This window comes from Notothenia rossii (genome assembly GCF_949606895.1).
Source record: "Notothenia rossii genome assembly, chromosome: 5".
Taxonomy (NCBI): Eukaryota; Metazoa; Chordata; class Actinopteri; order Perciformes; family Nototheniidae; genus Notothenia; species Notothenia rossii.
This window is the reverse complement of record NC_136903.1, coordinates 23749502-23763649: the sequence shown is the minus strand read 5'-3', so window position 1 is coordinate 23763649 and position 14148 is coordinate 23749502. Positions and strand designations below refer to the sequence as shown.

The 14148-nt window shown below is 42.2% G+C and overlaps 1 protein-coding gene across 2 annotated transcripts in view; it reads right to left on the bottom strand.

The window, feature by feature from the left end:
• mob2a (MOB kinase activator 2a) overlaps positions 1–11734 on the bottom strand; it is a 59223-nt gene extending 47489 nt beyond the window's left edge. Inside the window, exon 1 of one of the 2 annotated variants that reach the window (XM_079685182.1) lies at positions 11247–11734. In XM_079685182.1, the coding sequence (XP_079541308.1) occupies positions 11247–11263 (17 nt within the window). In that variant the 5' untranslated portion in view covers positions 11264–11734. The remainder of the gene's footprint in view (positions 1–11246) is intronic. The other variant, XM_079685186.1, reaches the window with a different exon arrangement.
• Positions 11735–14148: the final 2414 nt, after the last annotated feature.

The following is a 14148-nucleotide window of genomic DNA, read 5'->3' as shown; positions in this document are numbered from 1 at the left end:
TTTATCTCCATATCTCACCTATCGCCTCTGCGCCACTATCGTTTCCCTGCATCCCTCATCTGTGCCGCACTGTCTTTATACTCCTGCTGCTCTCCTGCTTATCAGTTGCCCTCTCTTCCATGGCTGCTTTCTTTTTTCCTCTCGTGTTTTTAAATCTGCACTGCTCCAGTACCCCATCTCCCTTGCTCTAAATGTCACATCCCACTCTCCAGCATATGCTAAAAAGGAAGTTAGGTCCTTTTTGTATGTCGGTTAGCCGGACAAACTGGAAACCTTGTGATCAATTGTGAAGGAAATTTGGTGGAAAGATAACACATGGTGCAAATTAGGTTATAGTATTATAATGGTGAAGCCTCAACTGTCTATAATAAGAGAGTGTGTCTACTCTTAGGACTCTCGGAATAATTTAGATTTAGATTTTATGAGTTGTATTTAGTTTTGAGAAAAACAAGCAGGGACGCCGTTATTTCCAAAATTGTCTGACAATCCATTAGACGCCACATTGTGGTTCTGTGGGATAATGATGCTTATTAACATGTGCCTACTGATACTTTTTTTTTGGCCCTATTTACATTCAGAAGTTTTCCATTTATGATGATATAATGCCACTGAACTCTCAAACTGCTTGGAAATGGCAAGTGTAAATTAAAAGATTATACATCAATAGAAGAAAGTCACTAAATGTAACTTATAGCAAAGACACAATCTGAAAGACTGTAACCAGCCTGAAAATAAATGCATCCAACTGTTCTGAAGGGTGTCCCTTGTGGGTGGCGGACAAAAACAGCCCTAAACCCTGCTGCAGGGGTTCAACTTAGTATAGCTGATTTTAAGACAGCTCTGGCTGGCAGCAGCCCTTGACTATGATGCTCCCAGGACTTTGGCAGCAGCTACTAGAGGAACCAGAAGTCGCCGAACAACAAGAGATAGGGAGCGAGAGAACAGCTGATTAGTCATGGCTGTTCCTGCCCTGTCGTTTCTATTCCCCTGGGGGTCCATCCCATGGTAGTGCCAGTTGTTTGCGATGGGCAGGGCTGACCAGAGCGTTATGAAAGAGCTAACACAGCCGCAGCATGGTGCCACTCTACTGCCAAGAGAAATACAGGCCACACACACACACACACACACACACACACACTTTCTCTTTCATGACCTACCTCTGTCCCTGTTTTTGCATTTGTTACAGATTACATTTTAAACGTGTGCGCTAGATCTCCAAATATAAAGTCACAAGAGGCGCTTTCACACCAAGTACTTTTCCCAGGAATAGTTCCCGGAAATCTTTAGTTCCGGTCCAGAACTATGTAGCAGATCGCATTCACACCGGAATAAGTCCCTGAGGGAGGATTACATAAATGAAGCCGCTGACGTCACTTCTTCTTCTTCTGCTTTGGGTTTACTGGCAGGCCGCAAACAACTTCACGGCATATACTGCCACCCGATATGCTTTTATTTTGAAGGAGAGGTAGCGCTGTTGACAGGAAGTTGTTGTTGCTTTGGAAACAACGTGACGGAGATTAACGGAGAAAGGTAATATCTACATATAAAGACGGAGAAAGTAAACTATAACGTTTATGGTTAAGTGTTAGCACCCCCCCAACAAGCTCTTACGTTGATATTGGAGATTTCAATCAATTCATTTTGAAAAAAAAGGGAAAAAAAAAAAAAAAAAAAAAAGGAATATCCGATTAACGAAATTGAAACCCGAATAGTACCAAGAACGAATATTCGGTTATTCGAATATTTGGGTACAGCCCCACTCCACCGCTCCCATGTTTTCTTTTGTGTTGCCACATGTTAGTCTCTCTCCGTTGGTGCGTTGGGCTAATGCTAATAATGCTAATTCGAGCAAATAAAATGGCGGCTTCAAAAAACATTTCTGAGTTTTAAGGTGCGTGGTTTGCAATTCGCCCAGCCAATTAGAAATTGGAACATTTTCCTCCCCAGGAAAGTACCACCTCAGGGGCTGAAAAGGGGGTGAAAGAGTTCCTGAAAAACAGTTCCAGTTCCAGATCTTTTTGGTGTGAACGCAAAATCCCAGAAACTATCAGAACTATTCCTGGGAAAAGTACTCCGGTGTGAAAGCGCCTAAGGAGGGCTATTGTGCAACTGAGTGGTTACCACGCCGTATGCATTAACACTCAGGTATTGAGTTGGGTTTGCAGACTCTTGATCCTTCATCGTATTAGGTTGCACCAGACTCAAACAGCACACTGTCCTCAGGATGTTGAAACCTCACCTTGGCTCAAACATACTGGTGAAAAGGGGCAAAGAACACCACACCTAGCAGGAGCTTCCATCTCAAATCCTCGCAAAAGTGGTTAACACAGCTGTGCGTTCACGCATGCAGATTCTCCAATTATGCAGTTGTGCATATTCAGTGAAAAGCAAACTGCAGAGTCATTCGGTATCGCGTTCATTTCTGGAGCTCTGTGTCCCTGCCTCAAGAAAAGGGAAGGGAAGACGGGGATGTAGAGCAGAGTCTCAAGAGACAAACCAGAGTACAGCAGTATTTACTCAGGAGTGTGTGTGTGTTCTTGTACCCAAGCTGTTTGCCTCCTCAAAAAGACATTCAATAGAGCCTTTATAACTCCCTCAATGATGCAGACTGATGTCCTGAAACACTCCATGATACAGCATCGGGAGGGCTCACGGACAATTCTCTGCGTCTTTTCCTCCCGACACCAGCTAGTTCAAAACTGCAACATGATGTGGGAATACTTTAATCAACTAATCCCAAATGAGTTGTGTTAGACTTGTAGTTTTAGTTTTTTTTTTTTGCACTCTAGTTATTTCTGTATCGATACGAAAGACTCCTCCCTGGTGAAGCAGGTGGTTGTTCCTAGATTGACTGCTTGCTTTAGGTATCACCTTCCTGTGAAACCCGAAGACACCTCTGAACTATGACAGCTGAGCTTTTACAGCATAGCAATGACCCCTCTGCTCACTTTAGGATCTGTTGTGTTACTGGGGAGGAGGAGGAAGCTGCTACCGTTGCCCCCCCAAAAAAGGGGACTGATGTCAGGGATGGGAGCTGGGGACTTGTTTGTTTTAACCCTTCCAGCTGTGCTATTCTTTCCACTGTTTCCGTTCTTCCTCCAAAACAGCACGATACAGCTTGTACAATACTTCTTTGCATATAGGCTTTCCTCCAACATGCTCAAACACACATAACACCCTGCTAGCCCTAGTTGTTAAACATTTATCAGAGAGAGCTGAGGCGACCCAGGGCCTTGCTCTCTGCAGCTGAACAGTCCAGCAAGTCATGCAAGCACGCAACAGTCTCTGCACATCAGCGTCCCAGGAGAGGGGGGGTTGTGTATTAAAGGGAGAAAGAGACAGATAGAGTGAGTGAAACAAACCGAGCCAGAGAGGGAACGACAGAGTGAGTTGGAGGGCTGGAAGTGACTAAGATGCCCTTTCTGGGGAGTAAACAAACCAACTAGCCTTCTTGTCTTTCAGCCAATCCCTCAGCACCAGCCCATCATGGAAGAACAGCCAGAAGCATGCTGTGTGCATGGAGCATGCCCCATTGCGCCAGCTACATTACAGCAGCCCAATGTTGATTGGAAACTGAGGCACATAAATCAATGAGAAGAATATTTATCTCTGTAAAATTGATTGCATTTCGATAGAAATTCCCCTCGTAAAATGTGGATTCAACTTTTGTTGTTGAACCAACTGAATCGCATCGTTCTTCCCATAAATTGATGTGGGCAATCTATTATTTTAACATTCCAAATCTCACATAGCAAAAACACTTCTCTGACAGCTGTCAATTTTTCTTAGACACTGTCAAATAAGTAGTTATTACAGAAAAAACAACCTTGGGTTGAATTTCACTTAACAGGATTCATATTTTTCTGACCATTGAGTGATACACCCATGGTGAAAAACCCTTTTTGGGAAACTGAGGCTCTATGATGGAGAGAAAAGGTCAGGCCTCCACAGACAGTTGGGACAGCTTGATCAACACTCAACTCAATTGACACTTGAAACTGATATGAATAACTTAAGAAAGTAAATTTTGCAAAACAACAAATGCCATGGCTGTCATTTGTCTCAGGGTTGGTTGCTTTGGTGAGCCTGTGTGTGTTGACATACTGGGCTATCTGCCACCCACAATAACAGGTGGATTTGTTAAACTACATTGTCAACTACAAGATTGGCTAGCTTACGTGGTCTTAAAAAATCTTGGCCTAGGCTGTCCTGGGTGTGTAGTCGTAAAGCAACTTTAGGGCCAGACACAATACATTTATATTTAATAGAGAGTTGTTCTTACTTTGGGCTCAGACAAATGGAGAGCCAACAGAATGCTTTCCCCTGTAAAACAGTAAGTTAGGAGCTCTTTCCCTGGCAGACACTGAGACCATGTTCTAAGCTGACTGCCCTCAGGTCAGCCCTTAAAACAGAACAATGAGAGACACTGCAGGTGATCGTAATGCTTGAAATGAAGACAGCAAAGTCATACTTGGTCGAGGTCTAGACCACACAACACTGACAGTGTGGCTTAGTTTCAATTGATCATGTCTGCTCCTCTGCCACAGCCTATTATCAGCATCGCGTCTGCGGAGCGGGCAGCGGAAACAGCCACCTGGGCCGAGACTGCAATAGTGTGTGTTTGGGTTTGTGCGTGCGTGTGTGGTGCTGAAGCAAATAAGGCAGGGGGGTTGCATGAGGACAACATCTATACATATACACAGAAGCTTGAAAGCACTCAAACGCACACTCAGAATGAAACTACAACCTCATCCCCGCAAAAAGGCTTCCGCTGAGTTTCTTATGCTTGTGTTTAGGACCGTATTTAGAGATTGTTGATATGCAAAAAGATATTGTGGGGTTTCTTTAGAAGGATTTTTTTCAATATATGTTTGAAAGACATCATTTCCTTTGATAATTATACTGAAATATGGTTGGGTGCACTACGCTTCCTGTCAGATATGGAGTATTTTTCCCCACTGCATATTGACATTAAAAAAGGTTATGATAACTTCAACATGGAAACACAGGGGGGTGTTCCATAATTTAATCATACTAAAGTGGTATCTATTGGCAAATATATATTTTCAATGTTTCATCTTTGTACCTGACAATTACCTTATTTCCAGCTAGCGTTTGGTATTCTGAGTGCCACGTAAAGGTGGGGTAGGTCATTTTGGAGAAACCAGCTCGAGTGTGCTAGAATTTGAAAATACACAACCGGAGAAAATCTGCCTCTTCCTTACAGAGCCCCTCCTCCAACACACACGAAAGCGCACATGACCAATGAGGGCACGAGATAAGTTTGTGCACAGATGGAAGGCTGACAGGCAGGAAGGCCATCCAGTTACTTTAGCCGGGCCGGCTAAAATGATTGGTCATGCTTTTAACAGTGCTACGGCTTCCAGAGATGATTTTCTTTTATGGATTTTTTGTCAAAGCACTTCAGATATTCATTGCTATTGGGATGTTAAGAGCATTCCATGGAATATAACAAAAAGTGTATCTCGACGCGGTTTCTCAAACTTACCTACCCCACCTTAATACACTTCCCTTGTGCCTGACTGTTTGTTTGCATAGAGTTAACTTGAATATTAAAACCAAGTTTGCTCTTGCAAAGTTCTCAATTAGGATCCGGTGCACTATAATTGCTCAATAAACAGCAAATTGATCCTTAATCCAAATTTTTTTTAAAATGATATGCGGTTGTATGCCTTGTTTTGCAGTAACCCTGGGTGCCAGATGTGATCCACCCACTTCACTACTCTATTAATAGGATCAAAAACTGACAGAAAACCATCTGACCATTTAGATGGTTTATTTTGAAACTGAGGACTAGTCTCTATAATGCATGTGGAGATCCTTTCATGATTTCAATATTATATACATTATTCTATGCTTCACATTGAATCTTCCTAACTGCTGGAGTCATGAGAGTTGACTTTGTACAAATTCAAAGGCCACAAAACAGTTGCACTACCACATGAATGTGACACCAGTAAATAGCTAACGTTAGACATTACACTTCTTTATTGGGTGTGAGCCACAGGGAACTAGACATACAGGACTGTCTCAGAAAATTAGAATATTGTGATAAAGTTCTTTATTTTCTGTAATGCAATTAAAAAAACAAAAATGTCATACATTCTGGATTCATTACAAATCAACTGAAATATTGCAAGCCTTTTATTATTTTAATATTGCTGATTATGGCATACAGCTTAAGAAAACTCAAATATCCTATCTCTAAATATTAGAATATCATGAAAAAGTATACTAGTAGGGTGTTCAACGAATCACTTGAATCGTCTAATTAACTCGAAACACCTGCAAGGGTTTCCTGAGCCTTGAAAAACACTCAGCTTGGTTCAGTAAACTAAATCACAAGTATGGGGAAGACTGCTGATCTGACTGCTGTCCAGAGGACCGTCATTGACACCCTCCATCAGGAGGGTAAGACACAAAAAGAAATTTCTCAAAGAGCAAGCTGTTCACAGAGTGCAGTTTCAAAGCACATCCACAAAAAGTCTGTTGGAAGGGGGAAATGTGGCAGGAAACGCTGCACAACCAAGAGAGATGACCGCAGCCTTAACAGCATTGTGAAGAAGAGTCGCTTCCAGAATTTGGGGGAGCTTCAAAGACAGTGGACTGAAGCTGGAGTCCAGGTATCAAAAGTCACTGTTCACAGACGTGTCCGGGAAATGGGCTACAATAGCCGTATTCCCATGGTCAAGCCACTTCTGAACTCAAGACAACGGAAGAGGCGTCTGACTTGGGCTAAGGAAAAGAAGCACTGGACAGTTGCACAGTGGTCCAAAGTCCTCTTTTCAGACGAAAGCAAGTTTTGTATTTCATTTGGAAGTCAAGGCGCCAGAGTCTGGAGAAAGGCTGGAGAGGAGCAAAATCCAAGTTGCTCGAAATCCAGTGTGAAGTTCCCACAGTCAGCGATGGTTTGGGGAGCCATGTCAGCTGCTGGTGTTGGTCCACTGTGTTTCATCAAGCCCAGAGTAAATGCAGCTGTGTACCAAGAGATTTTAGAGCACTACATGCTTCCGTCTGCTGAAAAGCTCTATGGAGATGAGGAATTCATTTTCCAGCATGATCTGGCACCTGCCCACAGTGCCAAAACCACCAGTAACTGGTGTACTGACCATGGCATTACTGTCCTCGATTGGCCTGCAAATTCCCCTGACCTGAACCCCATAGAGAATATGTGGGGTATTGTGAAGAAGAAGCTGAAAGACACCAGACCCAACAATGCTAATGAGCTAAAGGCCGCTATTGAAGCATCCTGGGCATCCATAACACCTCAGCAATGCCACAGGCTGATTGCCTCCATGCCACGCCGCATTGATGCAGTAATCCGTGCAAAAGGATTCCCAACCAAGTACTGAGTGCATTAATGGACATTTTCAAATGTTTGATTGTGTTTTGCTGTTATAAATCTTTTTTTTTTACTTGGTCTGAGGAACTATTCTAATTTTTTGAGATAGGATTTTTGAGTTTTCTTAAGCTGTATGCCATAATCAGCAATATTAAAATAATAAAAGGCTTGCAATATTTCAGTTGATTTGTAATGAATCCAGAATGTATGACATTTTTGTTTTTTTAATTGCATTACAGAAAATAAAGAACTTTATCACAATATTCTAATTTTCTGAGACAGTCCTGTACATCGCTCACTGTGGAAGAAGTTCAGCTTGTGGTGAGGGTTTTTATGCATTCTCAACTGCAGACGTGTTCAAAGGCATTTTGACGTTTTCCGAAACAGAAATCATTTGATTGAAGTTGTCTTTCAATTTCAATTTTGGTGAAGATATGATGCCTATATTTCAAAACCATGACTAAAAAAAATATTTTTCCAATACCATATTTAGGAAGAAAAAGAAACGCTTTTTCTCTAAAAAACCCAACATCTAAAATATATCACTATTTAATGTTGCCTAAAGAGAAGAAGAAAATGTTTGAAATTGTGATTTGAAGCTAGAAATGAATCACAAAATAGCAAAAACTCAATACCCAGCTGTTATACTTAGCCATTTCCTGAAAATAAACATATTCAAAACAAAGATTTACTTCTCAAATACAAGACAAACGGCTGAAATATGTCACCAACAAGATGAAACGATAAAAGAAGCATCCCTATATTACTGGCATTACTCCGATGATGCAGGATAATGATACCCTGCCTGCACACCATGAAGTCACAGGTGATGCCGTGCGAGCTAAGTGTACATTAAATCTGACTCTTACTCAGGTCACGCAGACTAAAGCGGCGCTCCACTTAGCCGCTGTAGTTTCCATTCTCTCGCTCATCGTTCAGCCTTACCAATCCATCACTCAAAAGCAAAGGGATTAAACATCTGTCAAAGCCTGCCCATTATGCCCAGCGGGAAAAGGCACATTTAGGCACCTCGTATCTCTCCAGTGATTTAACATTCAGTCTGACTCTGAATTTGAGGACATTAGGCTCTCAAATAATGCACTCTGTCCAAAGTATATAAATAGAGATATCAAATGTAGTTCGCAAACACATTTTAGGGCAAACCCACAGGTGAAATACTCATGTACTAAGGTTTTGCAACCTCATGTTGAAACAAAATTAAAAACACCCGCCGTAAGCCCAAATATCATTTTCTCTATATCTCCTTTGCTAATTCTATCCACCATTTGTAGGCTACGACCTCCATTTGATTCCCTGTGGAGCTTCATCCTTCCTATCTACTACTCCACCCCTTCCTCCCAACCTGCTTATTTCCTCCATTATTCTCCCTAATCAACCATTCCATCAAGAGCATTCATATCCACTTCCTCCATTGGTCAAAATTCTGCCGTCTCCAATTCCTCCGCCCCTTTAGATCACCCTTCCTTTTCTTCATCAGTCTCTCCTCTTCTATTCATCACGCCTTCCTTTTTCTCTCCATGTGCACATTTCTCCCCAAATCAGTTGCTTTCACCACCCAATTCTTCCATCCTCTCCTCACTTCCTCCCTCTATCGGTCCCGACTGTGGCGTCCTTCACCCTGGGTCTGAAGTCAGAGTGATTACACGCTTGGTTAACTCATTCATGGACTCCCCTTTGTCAGTGACGCACTCCTATGCATTCAGCTCACATACACACCTTACCAACATTATAAACAGTAGCCAACGTGGGGCTTTAACATGAAGGTAAACACAAATTCTCAGCATAGAGAAACGCCATCATTCTTGTTCAATGGTTTTATATCTGAAAGACACTGTAGATGCCCTATTAAACTTGTCATGAATAAACTATTTAGATTATATATAAGCATGACTCATTTCATGACTCTTCGGAGTACAAAACAATTACTTATTTACAAGGGTGCCACTCCACAAAAATCTTATTGCAGGCTGTGAATTAATATCAACTACATTTAATAACAGCTATGATAACCCCGATAAAACACAGGCAGGCCTTCTCTAAAATCGTATTGAATGTGGTTTTCGCTTTCCTCACCTCCTCTTACACCAACACATGACTGGGTGTTGCTTTTGAATTCCTAACCGATCGCTAAGGAAACCAGTTTAGGTCTGAACCAACAGTTTGGGCCAAAAAGTATCATTATTGCATCCGAGTGACTGAAGGGGGAAAGGAAGAGGAGGTAAATCACATTTAAAGCTGATGCAACTTCAGACAAGTCAAAGCAAGAACCAGTTACTAAAACTAGGAAAACCAGTGTCAGGAAGAGGAAACCTGAAAACATTTATTCATAGAGTTAACAACACCTTTACTAAAACGGCACAATTATTTAAAGTTGCAACTGCATAATGGTCTCAAAATTATGACAGTTTGTGTGAAATAGAGCATGCTTTAAAAAAAACATGTGGTGTCTTCCAGAACCCTTTCCCAACTACACATTTTGTATTGAAGTATTTTCTTATCCGTTAACAAATTGGCGACAGACAGACCAGAGGTAATAGTTAGTAAACGCCAGTGCTCTAGTTGGGGTATAGAGAGACTGCATCGTTATCTGTCAGCCAAAATGTCCCGATGTGAAGAAGGAACTCCCCTGATAACACGCCTTCCTCTGCCCTAATCTGCTCACTGTGACCAGCCAGCCAGTCAACTTGATAAACTGTCAGCAAAAAGAAAAATCTCAAAGCAACACACCTTACTGCGCAGGTCCAAACCAAGGACCTGAGGTTTACCTTTTTGAAAAGACACCCAATTCGACTGTTTCAGATTTACCTATGTGCATATTTAGAAATAGAAATAAATCCATCTTGGTTAGGGATTTCATTGAGTCAATCTCCTACTTACAGGCAAATATGATCCAGGTTTAAACCAGACAATCTATTACTTTATCTTTGCATAGCAAATACTTAAGTAAATGCAAGATAACACATCCGAGTTCTTCGATAGCAGACTGGGCAGGAAACTGATGTCAGGTTAATCCTGAATACAGTGATCATGGATTTGGTGTCTGGTTGTTAATCAGATCAATCTCATCTATAAGTACTGACTACCAGATCTCACACAAAAAAACATGACTATCATCAACTTCTGTCTGGTTTCACTTGCACCATCAAAGCAAAGAATACACAATTGATTAAACTACTGTTTAACTACTCGAATTAGTCACATAATGTGTTTCATTTAATGATTAACTGCCATCAACATGTATTTATCTTCCTCCAGTGTAACTATATCACAAGTATGGGAGCAGCATCCTGCATCAATGAGCTCGTTGACACCCTGCTGTGTCCCAAAGGCAGCACATTAGGTAGCCTTAAGCTAGCATGGCTGCTAACAGAGGGTCCCATGCACCTTGCACAGGAAATAAACTGAACCCGGGCATAGCCGCGTTAGCAAGACTGACAGGCTGCTAATGTTAGCCCCTTTGCTGTGTTAATCATTCCTAAAAATAGTCTCCCTGTTCAGCAAACTGCCGTTTACAGAGATGTTCTCACAACCTAATCTGGGCGCTGTCACCTTTGGCTAGATCGCTGCAGGCCATAGAGATGCCCAAAAATACCGCCTGGCCCGGGGTAACAGGAGGCTGGCTCACCGTCAGTGATGAGACCGTTGCCAGCTTTGCTACCAAGCTAGCATCGCTAAGCTAAGCTAGGCAAAATGCTATTCGCCTGTGGCCATATTAACGTGTTTAAGTTGAAAAGTATCAATATTGGACACGACAGTGCACCTGTGTAGTGCTGGCTGAGGTGGTGTCAGACACAGTGGGGTGTATTTGCAGTTGACCTGACAGAGGAGGGTAAAGCTAGGCACGCTAGCTGTCTGTACTCACCCCATTAACCAATCCATGGCGCTGTTTGTAGCTAGCTTAGCTAACGTTAGCTGGCAGGGGATGAATCCACCAGGAGCTGGAGGCGACCCCTAGTTTATGCAGCCACCACCCTCGGTGCCCTGGCTGCCTGGCCCCCGAGTCCCGTCGCTCTCCCCGGGGCCCGTGTGTCTCCCAGCTGCGGGATCCTGGCCGGTCAAATAGAAACGCCGCTTAAACTTTGAGCGATTGTCCTTGTTTTGATCCTCAGCTGGCTCGGATCATGAAGAGGCAGTATAACACAGTCAGATCAGTCTGCTAGCGTAGCGGGAGCGCAGCATTGAGTGACTTTGAGCACGAAGGCGAGCTGAGGAGAGCGGGGCAGCGGTGTGGGTCTGCCTGGTGTCCGGTGTGCAGTGGCGCCGAGAGGGGCTTGTCTGTTGGGATGCCGCTGGTCAACTCGGTAACCTCTGTCATGAAGCCTTGTATGGCTACCGTGCTAGCTGACAGCCTGAACCTCCACTGGAGCTGCTGCTTTCTGAGCGAAGTCTAAATCGGAGTCCGGAAGTAAACACAGACCCGACCCACTCTGTCTCTCCCGTGCGTAAAACGCATGTCAAGCAGGGCTGTATGAACATGGATGCAATGGATGTGTCGTGAGCAGGTTAGATACATTGTAAAAATCCGCCACTTAGGACTTTAACACTTTAATGTGAAGATGATCACCTCTCCTGTTGGCATACCATAGTATTATTGTTTATAGCATACATTGCCATGTTACAGGGCAGTGGTGCATGATGTCGTATATAGTAACAAAGGGTCCCCAAGATATAAGGGATCATTGCAGCAAATATATATTTTTTAATCTGAAAAATGTAATAATACAAATCAAAGGAACAAAACACTTTATGGTCACACAAATGCCATAATCAGTGATTAGACTTCACAAGTCTGGCTAGACATTGCTTTGTTTCAAGGGGTCTATAGGAACCACTGTTTTATAAAAACCTGCTTCTCCAGCATCTCATATGGCAGGTCTCCGATTCTGTGGACATTTATTAAAGTGGCCAAGTCTGCTGAGGGTCAGCACATGTTGAAGACCAAGGTCCACCAGTAAATCCTTCCATGTCTTGCATTGTTGAGCCAGCTGTAGTTTTCAATTGTATAACATATAAAATAGAACAACCCTCCACACTTAACAAGAGAAACGACATTGGATGCTATACATCTCAACAGGAAGGTATTCATGTGCACTGACCTGTCACTGTGAACCTGTGCAGGCAGGGCAGTTCCATTAATGACCAATGTATCACTGGTTAAATTATTACAGTAAACTGTCAGCTTTACTGCTCTGCTTGTTCCTGGGCACCGACTGTCCAGAGCCAAAGGGGATTGCTTTTATGTCCTCACTTACTAAACTGTTGACCTGCCACCCAGTCCACGCTTAATTAAGTCAGGCAAGATGACATTTGATCAGCAAAAAATCAGTTTCAGTAAATCAAAGAGCTGACACTTGTTTTGCTTTACTGGTCTCAATGTGTTATGACCCTCTATCAGCCTGTATACTGAAGAGTATCTGAAACTGTTTATCAATTGATCAAGATCATTGTGATTTCAAACTAAACTAATCAGCCTTTCTCTGGTATTTATATGACTGTAAAATATTTGGCTGCTAGGATGAACAAAACATGATATTTGAAGACACATTGAGCATTGAGAAATTGTGATGAGCATTTTTCACTATTTTCTGACAAATTATTAGCCAAACGATGGGTAAGAAACATATTTGACAGATCAAACAGTAAACTCATTGTAGTAATTTTTTATTTTTTACAAGATACAGGATCTGCAATTTAGAGAATACAAAATGATTAATTGATAAACCATGTCGAATGTTAAAGTCTTTAAGATTTCCCTTTTTTTTCAATTTATGAATATTATAGGTATATGAATATAATGACATAATTCATCATATACATCAGTCTTAACCTTAGCCCTTGACCATTTATTTTGTATAGCTTTTAAAATCTCTTTCCCTTCTTCCACCCCCTTCTCTTTCAAAGATTTTCCACTTTAGGAAAACCATCGATCAGACAGATGCAATTTGCAAAAGATGGGATCAATATGTTCTGCCCTGCAAAAATGACTGGTCTCCTCTCTGCCTGTCTGCCTCTCTCTTGAGAGACCATTAGAGCGAGACGTATGGTCGTCATCAGGTCCTAACCATGCTCTCTTCCTTTCATTTTTGTGTCTCACCCTCTCCTCCCTTTTTTCTCCTACATTCCTCCACTCAGCCTCCTTCTATAAATAACAGGAGCACACAGGTGACAGAGAGGGCAATCAGAATAGGAGCCCTGTTAACAAGAGGCAGAGCCACATGATTGGCTCGTTGACACTGCTGGCCTCCAATCAGTTAACAGAGAGGCGGAGTCACTGAGATGATTGACAGGAGGCTGGGGGAATACTCAAACATGATGTAATGCTGATAACAGCCACATGAGGGCGTCGTGGGATATTTATTGACAGCAGACGGTGTGCAGAAGTTATTGCTGCATTGAGTCCAATTTAACAGTTCTAACACGGTTATATACCGGAGGACTCAGCTGGTTCAGGATCAGCAACGGAAGATGTCTTCCAATCGGGGACAAAATGGAGAAAGCTTTCTTAGAGATCACACTTTCTTTCTTTATACTGTCTGATGGATTTCAGGAGTGACACCATAACATGACCATGTTCATGGGTTGCTTCATTCAAATGATTTATGTAGTGTCTACATTGAAGGCATTTTTTTTTTTAAAAGGCTTGAAATGAATAAATCAATAAAATATTGTTTGCATTCATTTGCATATGTATATGTATAGCTAACCTTGTTAAAAAAGTACACTGCTTTTGACAACATCAGCTCTTTGTTTTCCTTCAAAATGAA